This window comes from Felis catus, chromosome D4 (genome assembly GCF_018350175.1).
Source record: "Felis catus isolate Fca126 chromosome D4, F.catus_Fca126_mat1.0, whole genome shotgun sequence".
Lineage (NCBI taxonomy): Eukaryota > Metazoa > Chordata > Mammalia > Carnivora > Felidae > Felis > Felis catus.
In genome coordinates this window covers 55,513,849-55,528,278 of record NC_058380.1, presented here as the reverse complement: position 1 = coordinate 55,528,278, position 14,430 = coordinate 55,513,849, and the positions used below count along the sequence as shown (strand labels likewise).

General features: G+C 40.0%; 1 protein-coding gene across 2 annotated transcripts in view; it reads right to left on the bottom strand.

The window, feature by feature from the left end:
• Positions 1–14,430, bottom strand: part of NFX1 (nuclear transcription factor, X-box binding 1) — a 75,119-nt gene that overhangs the window by 42,577 nt on the left and 18,112 nt on the right. For both annotated transcript variants that reach the window (XM_011288594.4, XM_019816083.3), the window contains exons 4-7: positions 13,100–13,177; positions 8,234–8,339; positions 4,611–4,682; positions 2,778–2,917 (exon numbers count right to left, since the gene is read on the bottom strand). In XM_011288594.4, the coding sequence (XP_011286896.1) occupies positions 2,778–2,917; positions 4,611–4,682; positions 8,234–8,339; positions 13,100–13,177 (396 nt within the window). The remainder of the gene's footprint in view (positions 1–2,777; positions 2,918–4,610; positions 4,683–8,233; positions 8,340–13,099; positions 13,178–14,430) is intronic.

Sequence of the window (14,430 nt, the reverse complement as noted above, 5' to 3'; positions counted from 1 at the left end):
CTGCCTTATCTCAAAATGGATTTGAGGCAACACGTAAGAATATATGAAATATAACAAAAGAACATAAAATTAAAGATGTGAAAAGTAGAATAATGGTAGAGACATAGAAAAAAATCATAGCTTAAAAAGAAATACACTATAAAGACAAACATTAGGTCAATCATATGAGGCTTCTAAGATAAAAAGATCAATAGTCTTTGAGGAAAAACAACCAGTCTTGGAACTAAAGCCAGACAGGAATTTCTCCCAGGAGGACCCATAAACAGAAATTGAGTATTACATGGCACAGTTCCTTACATGAAATTCTTACAGTACACAACACATTTCATAGGGCTGTTACTTATTTTAGGTGCCAACACAGATCAACAGCATCACACCAAGGTAAAATTTAATAAAATAAAACTCTATAGGGCATCAATACACTGTAGCCTGGGATCCCTGCAGATCAGGAACTACTGTAAAAACAGAGGAATCACACAGTATGTGTTTCTTTGTGACTTGTTTCTTTCCCTTAGCGTAGTGTTTGGGAGGTTCATCTACTTCATAGCATGTATTGATACTACATTCTTTTCATGGATGAGTAATAATCCAATGTATGGTCATACCACATTTGTTTATCCATTCCTCAAGTGACAGTCATTTGAATTGCTTCCACATTTTGACTACGATGACTAGTACTGCTATGCACATGCATTTACAAGTTTTTTTGTGGACATATATTTCCATCTCTTTTGCATATGTGCCCAGGAATGGAATTACTGGGTCATATGATAAAATTCTACATTTAACCTTTTTAAAAAAAATTTTTTTTTTCAACGTTTATTTATTTTTGGGACAGAGAGAGACAGAGCATGAACGGGGGAGGGGCAGAGAGAGAGGGAGACACAGAATCGGAAATAGGCTCCAGGCTCTGAGCGGTCAGCACAGAGCCTGACGCGGGGCTCGAACTCCCGGACCGCGAGATCGTGACCTGGTTGAAGTTGGACGCTTAACCGACTGCGCCACCCAGGCGCCCCCTTTTTTTTTTTTTTTTTTTTTTCAACGTTTATTTATTTTTGGGACAGAGAGAGACAGAGCATGAACGGGGGAGGGGCAGAGAGAGAGAGGGAGACATACATTTAACCTTTTAAGAAAATGCCAGACTGTTTTCTAAAGTGGTTATACTATATTACTTATTGTGGTTTTAACTTACATTTCCTTAGTATTTAAAGGTGTTAAGCACCTTTTGTGTGTTTGTTGGCTATTTATAGGTTTTCTTTTACGAAGTATCTGTTCAAGTCTTTTGCTCATTGTTTAAGTTGTTCATCTTTTTTATAGGTACTTTTTTTTTTTTACTTTTTTTTTTTTAACGTTTATTTATTTTTGAGACAGAGAGGGACAGAGCATGAATAGGGGATGGGCAGAGAGAGAGAGGGAGACACAGAATCGGAAACAGGCTCCAGGCTCTGAGCTGTCAGCACAGAGCCCGATGCGGGGCTTGAATTCACGGACCATGAGATCATGACCTGAGCCGAAGTCGGACGCTTAACCACTGAGCCACCCAGGCACCCCATTGTTCATCTTTAATTACTTTGTAAGAGTACTTCAAAATTTCTGGATACAATATGCAATTGATTTAATTCATTTTCTTAATGGTATCTTCTGATGAAGAGAAGCTTTTAATTTTGATAAAGTTCAATGTATCAATTTTTTTCTTTTATGGTTAGTATTTTTGTTGTTCTGTCCAAGAAATCTTTACCTAACCCCAAAGTCATGAAAATATTCTCTTATAGTTTATTCTGGAAGCTTTATGTTTCTGGGTTTTACATTTAAGTCTGTGATCCATGTAGAATTAATTTTGTGAAAAGAGTAAATTAGGGGTTGAGGTTTGTTTTTTCTTATGTATACATCCAGTTGTTCTAGCAACATCTGTAAAAAGACTTCTTTTCCCATTGAATTAACTTAACATTGTGGTTGAAAATCAACTAACTGTATATATGTGGGTCTGTTTCTGGACTTTAGCCTCTTCCATGCATCTAGTAGTCTAAGTTTCAACTTAACATTGTGGTTGAAAATCAACTAACTGTATATATGTGGGTCTGTTTCTGGACTTTAGTCTCTTCCATGCATCTAGCAGTCTACCTTTAACAGCAACAACTCAATGTCACGATTACTGGAACTTTAAATGTCTTGAAATCAGATAGTTTAATCCTTTCAAGTTCATTCTTTTCAAGATTTTTTTTGGTCTTTCTAGATCCTTTACAGTTACTTTTTATTTATTTATTTTTTTAATTTCCCAAGTAGTTATTTTTAAACAGCATTTTAAAATCTACTGTTCAGGGGCGCCTGGGTGGCGCAATCGGTTAAGCGTCCGACTTCAGCCAGGTCACGATCTCGCGGTCCATGAGTTCAAGCCCCGCGTCAGGCTCTGGGCTGATGGCTCAGAGCCTGGAGCCTATTTCCGATTCTGTGTCTCCCTCTCTCTCTGCCCCTCCCCCGTTCATGCTCTGTCTTTCTCTGTCCCCCCCAAAAAAAATAAACGTTGAAAAAAAAATTTTTTTTAAATAAAATAAAATCTACTGTTCAAATTCTACAGGACAATGACCTATAGTGGTATTGTGTAACTAAACTAATGAAAACCATTTAAGCATTAATTTATCTCCAATTCTTCCTACCCAAGGTACAACGCTAGAGGCCTTGTGACTATAGGTGTGAATCAATCCATGTCATCAACACAACTATAAATAAGGTTCTAGAAAAGTACACAAGTATTGCTAGTTGGTGTGCCCACCACCTACCCTGGTTCAATATGATCCGACAAGGCTGGCACTGACCCCCATGACATAGCTCAGCACAATGGTGCTGACCACAATTCAAAAGATTCTCACATGGATTGGAACAGTGGACTGAAACAGCCTGACCACAGCGAACTGTGTGCCTGGAAAGAAAACAGATGTAAAGGCAGAATTAGTCAACACTGGACAAGTTCCTGTTGGATAGCTAAACAACGAAGCACAAACTTCCTCCCCAAAACTATGAAACCTTTCTCTTGGCCCCATTTTCCCACTCTTCTGTTTCCCTCTTCCAGTCTTTATTTCCTCAATCACTCTCCTCTTCTCTACTCTTTCTTTTCTCCTGCTTTGTTTTCCTTATTTCCCACCCTGCCTTTCTCTCTCCCCTATATTCTGACCAGTGAAGTGAAGTTCCTCTCTGTGGATTTCTTCTGAGTTCCCGCGAGGTAGGGGAACTCCCCCTCCCAGGCAGGAGGGGAAGAGCCTGGAGCTCCTACAATGTCTTACAGATGGAAGTAGGAAAGTTGCAGGGTGGGTGGGGTAGTTATAATGTACATATTCAGATTGGGAGTACAATGGTATTCTCCTGGAACCCAGTACTCTGGCATTTTATGCAGTTATAATACTTAAGGACATACTGTATGTGACTTTGATTTCAGATGGGAAAATCATTCTGGCTTTGTTCTAATGAGCACCTTAATTTTGCTGACTTATTGGCTAGAGAAGGATATGAGATCAGTGCTTTTAGACAACTGTCTTCAGGTCTCTTGCAGGGTAATGGTTTAGAGCTTGGAGTCTACTCTCCTGCAAGGAGTTTAAGTTATTTATTTTGAAAGAGAGAAAGAGAGTGAGTGAGAGAGGGGCAGAAAGAGGGAGAGAGAGAATCCCAAGCAGGCTCTGGGCTGACAGCACAGAGCTCGACACAGGGCTCAATCCCATGAACCATGAGATCATGACCTGAGCCAAACCAAGAATCGGACACTTAACCAACTGAGCCATCCTGGTGCCCCAACAAAAAGAGTTGTATTCTGTCCCCTACTTTGTTTTAAAAACTCACTCTTATATACACAAATAATCAGTTTCAGGGCTCAGCATCATGTCTAATAAAACTCCTGGAAGTGAACACTATTATTTCTATTTTATAAGAAAAATGAGGCTTAAGCAACTTGCCCATGTCAATAACCAATTAGTGGCAGAGCCTAGATCTGACCTGGTCTTTCTGACCCAGAGCTCTTGCATGTGACTCTCAGGCTGCATTACTATCCTTTCAAGTTCAGTAAATGCTAAACAAATGAGATTCACTGAAAATTGGCTCAATCCCATTTTGTCTTGTGGTTCAGAAATCATTTCAGGGTCTTACTGGGCCTCAGAGACCTTCCATAACTACCACTGATCCTTGCCCTGATGATGGAGAACTTGTTATTATAATGAAAAGAGGGTGGGCTCTGGGGTCACTTATTCTTTCATTCAACAATATTCACTGAAAACCTCCTAGATGTCAGATATTATGCTAGGTACAGGTAAATGGCCCCTGTGTCCTGAACCTTAACAAGCCTGGGTTCAATCCTGGTTCTTTCACCCACTAGAGAGGTTAAGAAAAAAGTCCTTGTCACCTCGGCATTTCACCTGAAATGGGCAATCTCACCATGCATATAACTTCTTAATCACTTATAAGACTGCAAAACAGGATTGGGCCAGCAGAACAAACTACTTTTTACAAAAAAGTACTATTTAGGCTTATCACTTATTTATATGTACCTACTAATTCTTAATTTAGAAATTCACAGATAAATCATCAATGTAGAAACTGAAGTCTTTAGAGTACAGTTCTAACTTTACCTTGTCCGTCCACATTCACATGTTTTAGTCATAAAGGCAGGGCAGGGTGGGCAAGGTCCTGGATGGCAGAGACTAAAAGAGAAGGGCTTAGATGAATAAATCATACTCATGTATCCAAACCTGAACAAAGCTGCCCCTACTGGGTCCTATTGTGAATGTGGTGGCAACAAATAAACCTACTACAAAATGTTTTAGCCTTTGTCTAAAGTTGATTAAACTATTTAAACAAAGATACCAACGTTTTCATATAGAAGGAACTGATGGCATTATCATCTTAGAATATTTAACCAGAAAAATAGAGCCCAAGTCAAAATACTGGTTTTATTTGGGTCTGACAAAGATAACATGTCCATAGATGGTCTTAGCCCACTTAGTGAGATGTTTAGGAATAAAAATAGCTTGCCACTCAGAAGAATGGCAGAATGGGCGATGGAATCTCTTAGAAGATCAGAACCTGAGTGAAGCAATAAAGCATAAATCCAGTAGGTCCATGAGAAGTACAGACATATCAGCTAGTATATAATCAGGTGATGGGCTAACAATGGGATCGGTGAAAAGAAGGCTGACATGAGGGAAGGCATGCTGGTAAGTAATGCAAAGAGAGAACAAAGGAAAAAGGGATTCATGGAAAGAACTGGAATTAGAGATATGCGATAGGTCAGAATTAGACTTCTGAACAGAATGCTTCTTCCAGGAGTGATGATATAAAGAAACCAAAAAAATTAGAAAATGAAATTTATATATTCAAATAGATACTATTCTCTTCAAAAGATATACCCTGGTAACTTACACACTAATTTAGAAATACAACCATTTAAAAAATATTTTGGGAACTTCTTTGGAAACGTTTGTGGGGGTCATTCTATGTGATGGCAAATCACAATCCTTTGGGAATTATAGGCCAATTACAACCAAGTTTAATAAATCAAGTCAGTAAAAGAATTTGGTATAAAAAACCAGGTGTGCCTATACAGTGGCCTGGCTGGATTTTTTAATATGACTCCTACACCCGCTCTGATAATTCTTAAATAAGTTTTAAACACTAAAAACAATCCAGGAACAAGTGCCTAATTTTCTAGGGTGACCCATTTCAACAGACAGAATCCACATGAGACTTAAGTTTAAGCATTTCTTTAAAGATGACTATTATCATTCAACAGTTATATTTCACATGATATGCTGCAACCCTGTCAGGTGAAATGATTTTCATGGCTGCACATTTAAATAACTTTAAACTGACAAGATACATTGCTGGTCAGGTGTGGATGACTCCAGGTTATTTCAAATATCCCTCAGACCTAGACTCAATCCCAGGTGTGTGTGTGTGTGTGTGTGTTAAAGTTCATTCATTTTTGAGAGAGACAGCAGGGGAGGGATAGAGAGAGAGAGACGGAGACAGAGAATCCCCCAAGCAGGATCCACACAGCCAGTGCAGAGCCTGACTTGGGGCTCGATCCCACAAACCACGAGATCATGACCTAAGCCAAAATCAAGAGTCAAACACCTAACCAAATGGGCCACCCAGGCGCCCCTCAATCCCAGGTTTTTATAACCTTTAGAGCAGTGGTTCACAACACTGGCTCTTTATTAGAATCATAGAGAAAGACCCACCCCCCCAAAGACTGATTTAATTGCTACAAGGTAGAGACAGGGCACTGGTGTTTCAAAATGCTCCTAAATGACTCTAATGTGTAAAGAGGGTTGAGAATAACTCCTCCAGAGAATTTTATCATCTATGAAACAACCCAAAATAGAGACACAAAGGGGCCAACTGTGGCTTCTGAGTCCTGATACATATAAATGAGAGAAACTCAATGTTTTCTTTTGAAAGGAAGGTGCTGTCAGGGAATAGGATTTGGCAACCTCTAGGGGCCTGACAGGAGGAACACGACAGCTGTCAAGAGAAGGATTTCCAAAGCCACAAAAGAGCAAGTTTTAGGGACTCCTTTCCCTTCAGCCATGGTATTGACTACCTGATCTGCATCACTTTTGATGTTTTCTGGTAGTCATGACAGGGCCATTTCTGCTAAAGGCTTCAGAATGATAGTTCATGCAGAGGGTTAACTTATTATTATTGAATTTACTTAAAATGCCAACTGAGGGATGGAAGAGTTTAAACAGATGAGTCCCTGGGTTCTGAGGAAGGACCTATGGAAGCAGTAAAAGAAGAAGAGGGGCCAACTACCTGGCAGGTAGCAGGCCAAGCTGCGTAGCCCCATCTGGACACCTCTCCCACCACAGACAGTTCCCCAGCATCACCCCCACATCTTAACCACAATGCCTCTGGCCCAACATTTACCCCTGCTCCAAGTAGCAGAAGTACCAAGATAATAGTTTGATGTCTGTTTTACTCTTAGATTTGGGTAATAAAAGCAAGTTACCATTACTTGACCATTTACCATGTGCCAGACTCTGTACCAAGCCTCTTAGATGCATTGAATTAATATTCATAGACATCTATAAGTGTTGTTGCTCATATCATTACTATTTTACAGATGCAGAAAATGAAGCTTAAAGAAGTAACTTATCCAAGGTCATACAACTGTTGAGTGACTTGAACCCAGGAATTAAAAATTTGTCTTAAGTTAAAGCTGTAGAATTTTGTCATTTGTAACTGATCAACTGTTAGTATTAGGTATTCCTCTTATTATTTACTTATTAAAAACATTTTTTAAAATATTTATTTTGAAAGAGAGAAAGAGAGCACACATGAGGGTGGGAGGGGCAGAGAGAGAGGGAGAAGGAGAGAATCCCAAGCAGGCTCTGGACTATCAGCAGAGGCTGACATGGGGCTCTATCTCACAAACTGTGAGACCATGACCCGAGCCGAAATCAAGAGTCGGATGCTTAACCAACTGAGCCACCCAAGCACTCCTATTCCTCTTATTACTAAGAAGCTGATTGGATAGGGGCGCCTGGGTGGCGCAGTCGGTTAAGCGTCCGACTTCAGCCAGGTCACAATCTCGCGGTCCGGGAGTTCGAGCCCCGCGTCGGGCTCTGGGCTGATGGCTCAGAGCCTGGAGCCTGTTTCCGATTCTGTGTCTCCCTCTCTCTCTGCCCCTCCCCCGTTCATGCTCTGTCTCTCTCTGTCCCAAAAATAAATAAATGTTGAAAAAAAAAAATTAAAAAAAAAAAAAAAAAAAAAAAAGAAGCTGACTGGATATATTGTCAAGTTGGCTACTTATTGTACAGAAGGGATTCACATCCTAAAAACACTGTGCAACAGGACTCTACAGACAGAAGTTTGTCCTATATACTCTTCTGGACCTGGATATCATGGGGGAATATTTCTTCTTAGAAGCCAGCAGTATAATGTAGTGGTAGGAGCACTGGCTTTGGAAATCCCAGCTCCACCATGTCTTAGCACTATGACCTTGGACAAGATGCTTGGCCTTGCTGAGTCTCATCAGTAAAATGGAGATGATAAATATCTACACATCACTGGACTGTTATAAGGATTTGATGAGTTAACTCTTGCAGAGTGCCTGGCACAGTGTAACTGCTTAGCAAATGGTACCATATTGCCCTTCACCCCACCCTGTTACATGGTAACCACCAGATACATACAGTCAGAGCCACAAGCAAAGTGTATCTACCCCCAGAGGTCTCGTGTTCCAACTTACAGGTTACAGGAATGTGGACAGTCCTGGCCAGGCTGTTTCTTTCTACAAACCTCACCACAACTATGTGGAATTTCATTTCTGCTCCATTCCGGATTCTTTACCTTGCCTAAAACATATCAGATCAGAGAGTCAATGGTATAAACTTCAACTGCATCCTAGAGTTTAATGAAACAGTACAATATAGCTAGACAGCATGAAACTTCAGTATGGTTTCCATTAGTCTGACAAACACATGATCCCACATCCTAAAATTTAAAAAATGACTATAATGCTAATCATCAAAACCTTCACTAAGTATGATAAATCCTAAAAGATTTAGGAAAAGAGAAATAAAAAAGAGAAATAAAAAGTCACTTTTACTTATGAAAATGCCACTTTGACTAATGGACACATTTAATCTAAAATTAAAAAAACACTACAAGATCTATTTTTTGTAAATGTGCCCTTGAATGTATATGGGAATATCTGCTGTAAGGATCAGAAAGAAGAAATAAGGGATGGGAACAATGGGGTGGCAGATGGGGAAGGAGCAGGAAGAGATAGAAAGGACATAAATTCCCTGTACAGTAGGAAATTGCCAATTCTAAAGCTATGAGGTAGGCATAAAAGGGCAATAATTTATAATTAGTGTCACTTTGCAAATCTTTAGTAAATATCTTTCATGAACTTTGCACAGACGCAGGAAGAGTAAAACTGAGGCACAGGACTCCTCCATGCCCTTGAGGAACTCATCCTTACTTGGGCAATTTACATCCTAAATTGATGGCCTGTTCCCAGTCTTTGGCCTCTGCTTTTCTATCTTGTTTCTTTCAGAAATATTCATGTTGAGAGGTTCAATACACCTAAAGGCCCATGATTCCCAATACTACACTTTCTTCTTTTCTTTCCCCCAAATCTGTATTTTCTGCATTGTCCTAAATCCTCAGTTCCAGCCATCCCTGTCCAACCATCTGCCAAACATCTCTGCTTGGGGTGTCACAGTCACCCCAAACTGTCTACATTTACAACCAAAGTTAGCATCTTCCCTCTTAAACCCTTTTCTGTGTTCCCTATTTCTATCAGTGATATCATCACCATTGGAGTCAAACTCAAAAACTAGAGTCATCCCTGACTCCTCTTTTTCTTTCCATATTCTTTTTTTTAATGTTTATTTTTTTTTTAATTTTTTTTTTTTTTTTAACATTTATTTATTTTTGGGACAGAGAGAGACAGAGCATGAATGGGGGAGGGGCAGAGAGAGAAGGAGACACAGAATCGGAAGCAGGCTCCAGGCTCTGAGCCATCAGCCCAGAGCCTGACGCGGGGCTCGAACTCACAGACCGCGAGATCGTGACCTGGCTGAAGTCGGACGCTTAACCGACTGCGCCACCCAGGCGCCCCTTAATGTTTATTTTTGAGAAAGAGAGAGCTGCAGAGTGCAAGTGGGGGAGAAGCAGAGAGAGAGGGAGACACAGAATCTGAAGCAGGCTCCAGGCTCTGAGCTGTCAGCACAGAGCCCGACACGGGGCTCAAACTCGTCAGTCATGAGATCATGACCTGAGCCGAAGTCGGACACTTAACCGACTGAGCCACCCAGGAGTCCCCCTTTCCACATTCTACTTAATCTTCTCAATTTCCGTACATAGTGTGCCTCACCTCATCTCCCCTGCTACTTCTACTCTTGCCTCTCTGTTAGCCAGAACCTCACCTTCAGACTATTAGAAAAGCTTCCCCGCCTCTGTACTTTTTTGCTCCAATACAGTGGCCTGGTTTTCCCCTACCATCTTTCAATGGCTCAACCTCTTTTCCCTGACTCTAAATGATGTCTTATTTTTCATCTTCCTGCCAGGGTTCTGCATTAGACACTTTTTACCCCTTACCCTTTCATTCACTAGGGTCTCTACTACTCTCAAATGCAACTATCATCCCCGAGTCCTGATCTCTCTTTAAATATATATTTTTTTAATTTTTAAAAAATGTTCATTTATTTTTGAGTGAGAAAGACAGAATGCAAGCAGGGCAGGGGCAGAGACAGAGAGAGACAGAATCCAAAACAGGCTCCAGGCTCTGAGCTATCAACACAGAACCCGATGCGGGCCTCGAACTCACACACCATGAGATCATGACCTGAGCCGAAGTCAGCCACTTAACTGACAGCCACCCAGGTGTCCCTTAAATATTCTTAACTCCTTGTTGGACACCTCTCACTGGATGTGTTGTTCACTCCTCCAACTCAACATTTCTAAACTGAACTCACTGTCCCATCAGTACTGGTTCTCTTGACCTCCCCTTTTCTGTCCTTGGTATCATCATTTCCAAAATGATACTTCAGAGCCACATTTGGGTTCTTCCCTTTCCCATTGCTTTTCCCATTCCCATTTCCTTTCCTATTGCTGTTAATTCCTGTTTACTTTGAAATCTTCCTTTCTGCCCCACTCTAACACCCACTGTAGACTTATTATTCTTCATCTGGGTTCTTACAAGTCCCCAAAATGTTTAGGCTCCCAAATTCTCTATTCACTCCCACCAGACTAATCTTCATAAAGAATCACATTGATGCCCTTGGTGGCTTCCCACAGCCTGAAAAATGAAATCCCTACATGTAAGCCTGACATCAAGAAGTCAGCCCTGACCTTTCTAGTCATTTCCCACATCTCTGCCTTCACAGATCCTGCTCCATAACCAATGACTCTCCCTTCTGAAAAAAAGTCTTATTTTTAAACTTCTGCTTAAGCTATTCTCTTCAACAAATCTTTTCTCCTATGAAAATTTTACATATTTTCAAGCCCAGTTGAATTCTATCTCCTTTTTAAGGATTCCCTTAATCATATAGCCCAACATCATAATTCACGCCAAAGATCTCCCACAGCACCTTGGACTTATAGAACATAAAGTTAATTGTGTCTTAGCTCTTAGACTGTAAGCTCTGGGAAGTTAATAAACAGTTTTAGTCCCCTCTGTTTCTTCATAGTGCTTGCTGCATTAATAAGTGCTCAATAAAGTATGTTAATGGTCTCCTGAAAGAACTAAGTGAGGCAAAGTCATTAGGTAAAATAAGGCCATTATTTGTATTCCCACACCATTTTACCTTGCTCAGATCATCCTGACCTCCACCCCACATTCTTCTATCTTCTTAGGGTCTCATATCTACTTTGTCAGTGAAGGTAAAGATTTTTCATTCCACTGTGGTGCGTTATGTTTAAAATTCCTTTAGGAGTGCCTGGGTGGCTCAGTAGGTTGTTAAGCCTCTGGTTTTTGGCTCAGGTCATGATCTCACAGTTCATGAATTCGAGCCCCACGTTGGGCTCTGTGCCAACTGCTCAGAGCCTGGAGCCTGCTTCGGATTCTCTGTCTCCCTCTTTCTCTGCCCCTCCCCAACTCGTGCTCTGTCTCTGTTTATCTAAGATAAACTTAAAAAAAAATTTTTTTAATCCTTCAAAATAAGGTAATTAAGCCTTGGTATTGGTCCTATTTGCACAGTTTTACATGGATGTCTCGCTTCCAGTTTCATGTTGCCTTTTTTTTTTTAATTTTTATTTTAAGTAGGCTCCATGCCCAACATGGGGCTTGAACTCATGACCCTGAGATCAAGAGTTGCATGCTCTACTGACTGAGCCAGCCAGGCATTTCTCACATTGCCTTTCCAATAGTACATTCCAAAATATTCATTCCTTCAACAAATATTATTTTATTATCTCTTAAGGTTCAAATTTTGGCAATAAAACATACCAGACCAGCAGATTCCAAATAAAAGAGTGGCCAAAGTGAAGAAGGCATAAGAAAGCGAGGCCTCCTTTGGAAGAGAATATAGTCAGAACTTGAATGGATAAGGAGTCAGTGACAAGGATTTAAAGAAAATATGAGGAAGAACATTCTATATAGGTGAGTTCACCAAGAGATTTAGTCTAGAAGTTGAAGAGCTGATAGTCAATGGCCAACTCTTTGTGAAAGCTGCTATTTAAATAATGGGAAAAAAGAAATACCAACAAATTAAAGTATATACAAATAGGAAGTACTAGTTATTTCAAAAAAAGGAATGGTCAAAATAAGGGTTGTTGTGCTACCAAAAAGGTTAAGAACTTCTAAATCAGCCCTGGATTTGGTCAGGAAGGGGTTACTGATGACTTCTGAATAGTTTCAGCAAGGTGACGAGGAAAGAAGCAAAAATGCAATGGTTCAAGAAGGGAGACAGATGGTTAAGAAGCAAAATTTGCAAAATCAATAACCAGATGAAGGTCAGCCATTAAAAGACAGGGAGGGAAGAAAAAAAAATAACAAAAAAAAGACATGCAGAAAATAGACTAGCAATAGAAATGGCTTCTGGATTGCAGGAAGTTTTTACTAACACATAGGGGAATTGAGTTATTCAAAAACAGGAAGAAGTATTCCACAAAGAGGGAGAATAGAATTTGTAATGCTGGTTTATAGAAAATCTTGCTTTACTATAAAGACCCCAATGACTGATTTCTTGGATTAAAACAAAATACATTTCAACACTACTCTTTTCTCATAGGGCTCAAATCTAGAATATCAAAGCTGTAACAGTTAAGGGAGTCCATGTCTATACCTGCCTCTACCATCTGGTCAGCTCTGGTCTAAAGCTAAGATCAAGGAGACTAGCGCTACAGCTCAGAAGTAGTATGCGCCTGGTGGGCACTATGAGAAGGCCCATGTCCAGAACGGCCTGTCAAGAGTACAAAGGCCTGGGTGGGACTCCAGCTGTGTGATAGACTACATGCAGATGATGTGTGTAGACTCCTGTAACTTTGAAGTCTTATGAGTATTAGTAACTTCTAAAACATATCTGGTACCTCACTTCTTCTGGGCTGGAAAATGAGTTATAATGCATGAAATGGAAGAGACTCAAGTGAAAGCAAAAAAACTCACCACAGAAACAGGTGTAAGTATTAGGAACATGTGCAGAAACATTCTGACAGGCAGGGCACCTCCAACCACTCTGGCCATCTGTTAAGAAAAATAAGAGGAAACCAAAATAACTTCCTTACAAAAGCACATGTAATTTTTAAAAATTTAAATCTAAAGAAGTCATAATATTGAAGCAACAGTAGTTGTTTCATGTTATCAAATCAGGCATTTAAGAAACAAAATCAGGGTGTCTGGGTGGCTCAGTCAGTTGAGAGTCCGACTTCAGCTCAGGTCATGTGATCTCATAGCTTGTAAATTCGAGCCTCGTATTGGGCTTGCTACTCTCAGCATGGAGCCAGCTTCGGATCCTCTGTCTCCGCCCCCCATCCCGCCCCCCCCGCCCCCCCCCCCCTGCTCATGCTCTTTCTCTCAAAAATGAATAAATATTAAAAAGAAACAAAATCAAAATACTGAATGCTTTGCTTAAATACTGCATTTGGGCTTATATTTATAAGGACTTTAGATACGGTAATCAAATGGGTATCCATTTTTTTTTAATGTCAACTGAGATATAATTGACATATAGCCCTGTTTTGTTTTGTTTTTATTTTTTTTTTAACGTTTATTTATTTTTGAGACAGAGAGAGACAGCATGAATGGGGGAGGGTCAGAGAGAGGAAGACACAGAATCCGAAACAGGCTCCAGGCTCTGAGCTGTCAGCACAGAGCCTGACACGGGGCTCGAACTCACAGACCGTGAGATCATGACCTGAGCCGAAGTTGGCCGCTTAACTGACTGAACCACCCAGGCGCCCCACATATAGCCCTGTTTAAGATATACAACATGTTGATTTGATACATTTATATACTATAATATGATTACCATCATAGCATTACCTAATACCTGTATCATTTCACATAATTATCATTTCATTATGTGGTAGAAATGTAGCACTATTTTTTTTTAACTTTAAAAAATTTTTATTTATTTATCTATTTATTTATTTATTTATTTATTTATTTATGAAGGAGAGAGAGAGACAGAGCGTGAACAGGGGAGGGGCAGAGAGAATGGGAGACACAAAATCCAAAGCAGGCTCCAGGCTCCGAGCCATCAGCATAGAGCCTGATGTGGGCTTGAACTCACGAACCGCGAGATCATGACCTAAGCTGAAGTCAGACACTTAACTGACTGAGCCACCCAGACACCCCACCCTTTTTTAAGCAATACTTTTAGTAATATTTTAGTAATATTACTAAATTTTAGTAATATTTAGTAATATTTAGTAATATTTTAGTAATATTTAGTAAATATTTAGTAATATTTTAGTAATATTTTAGTAATAATTTTA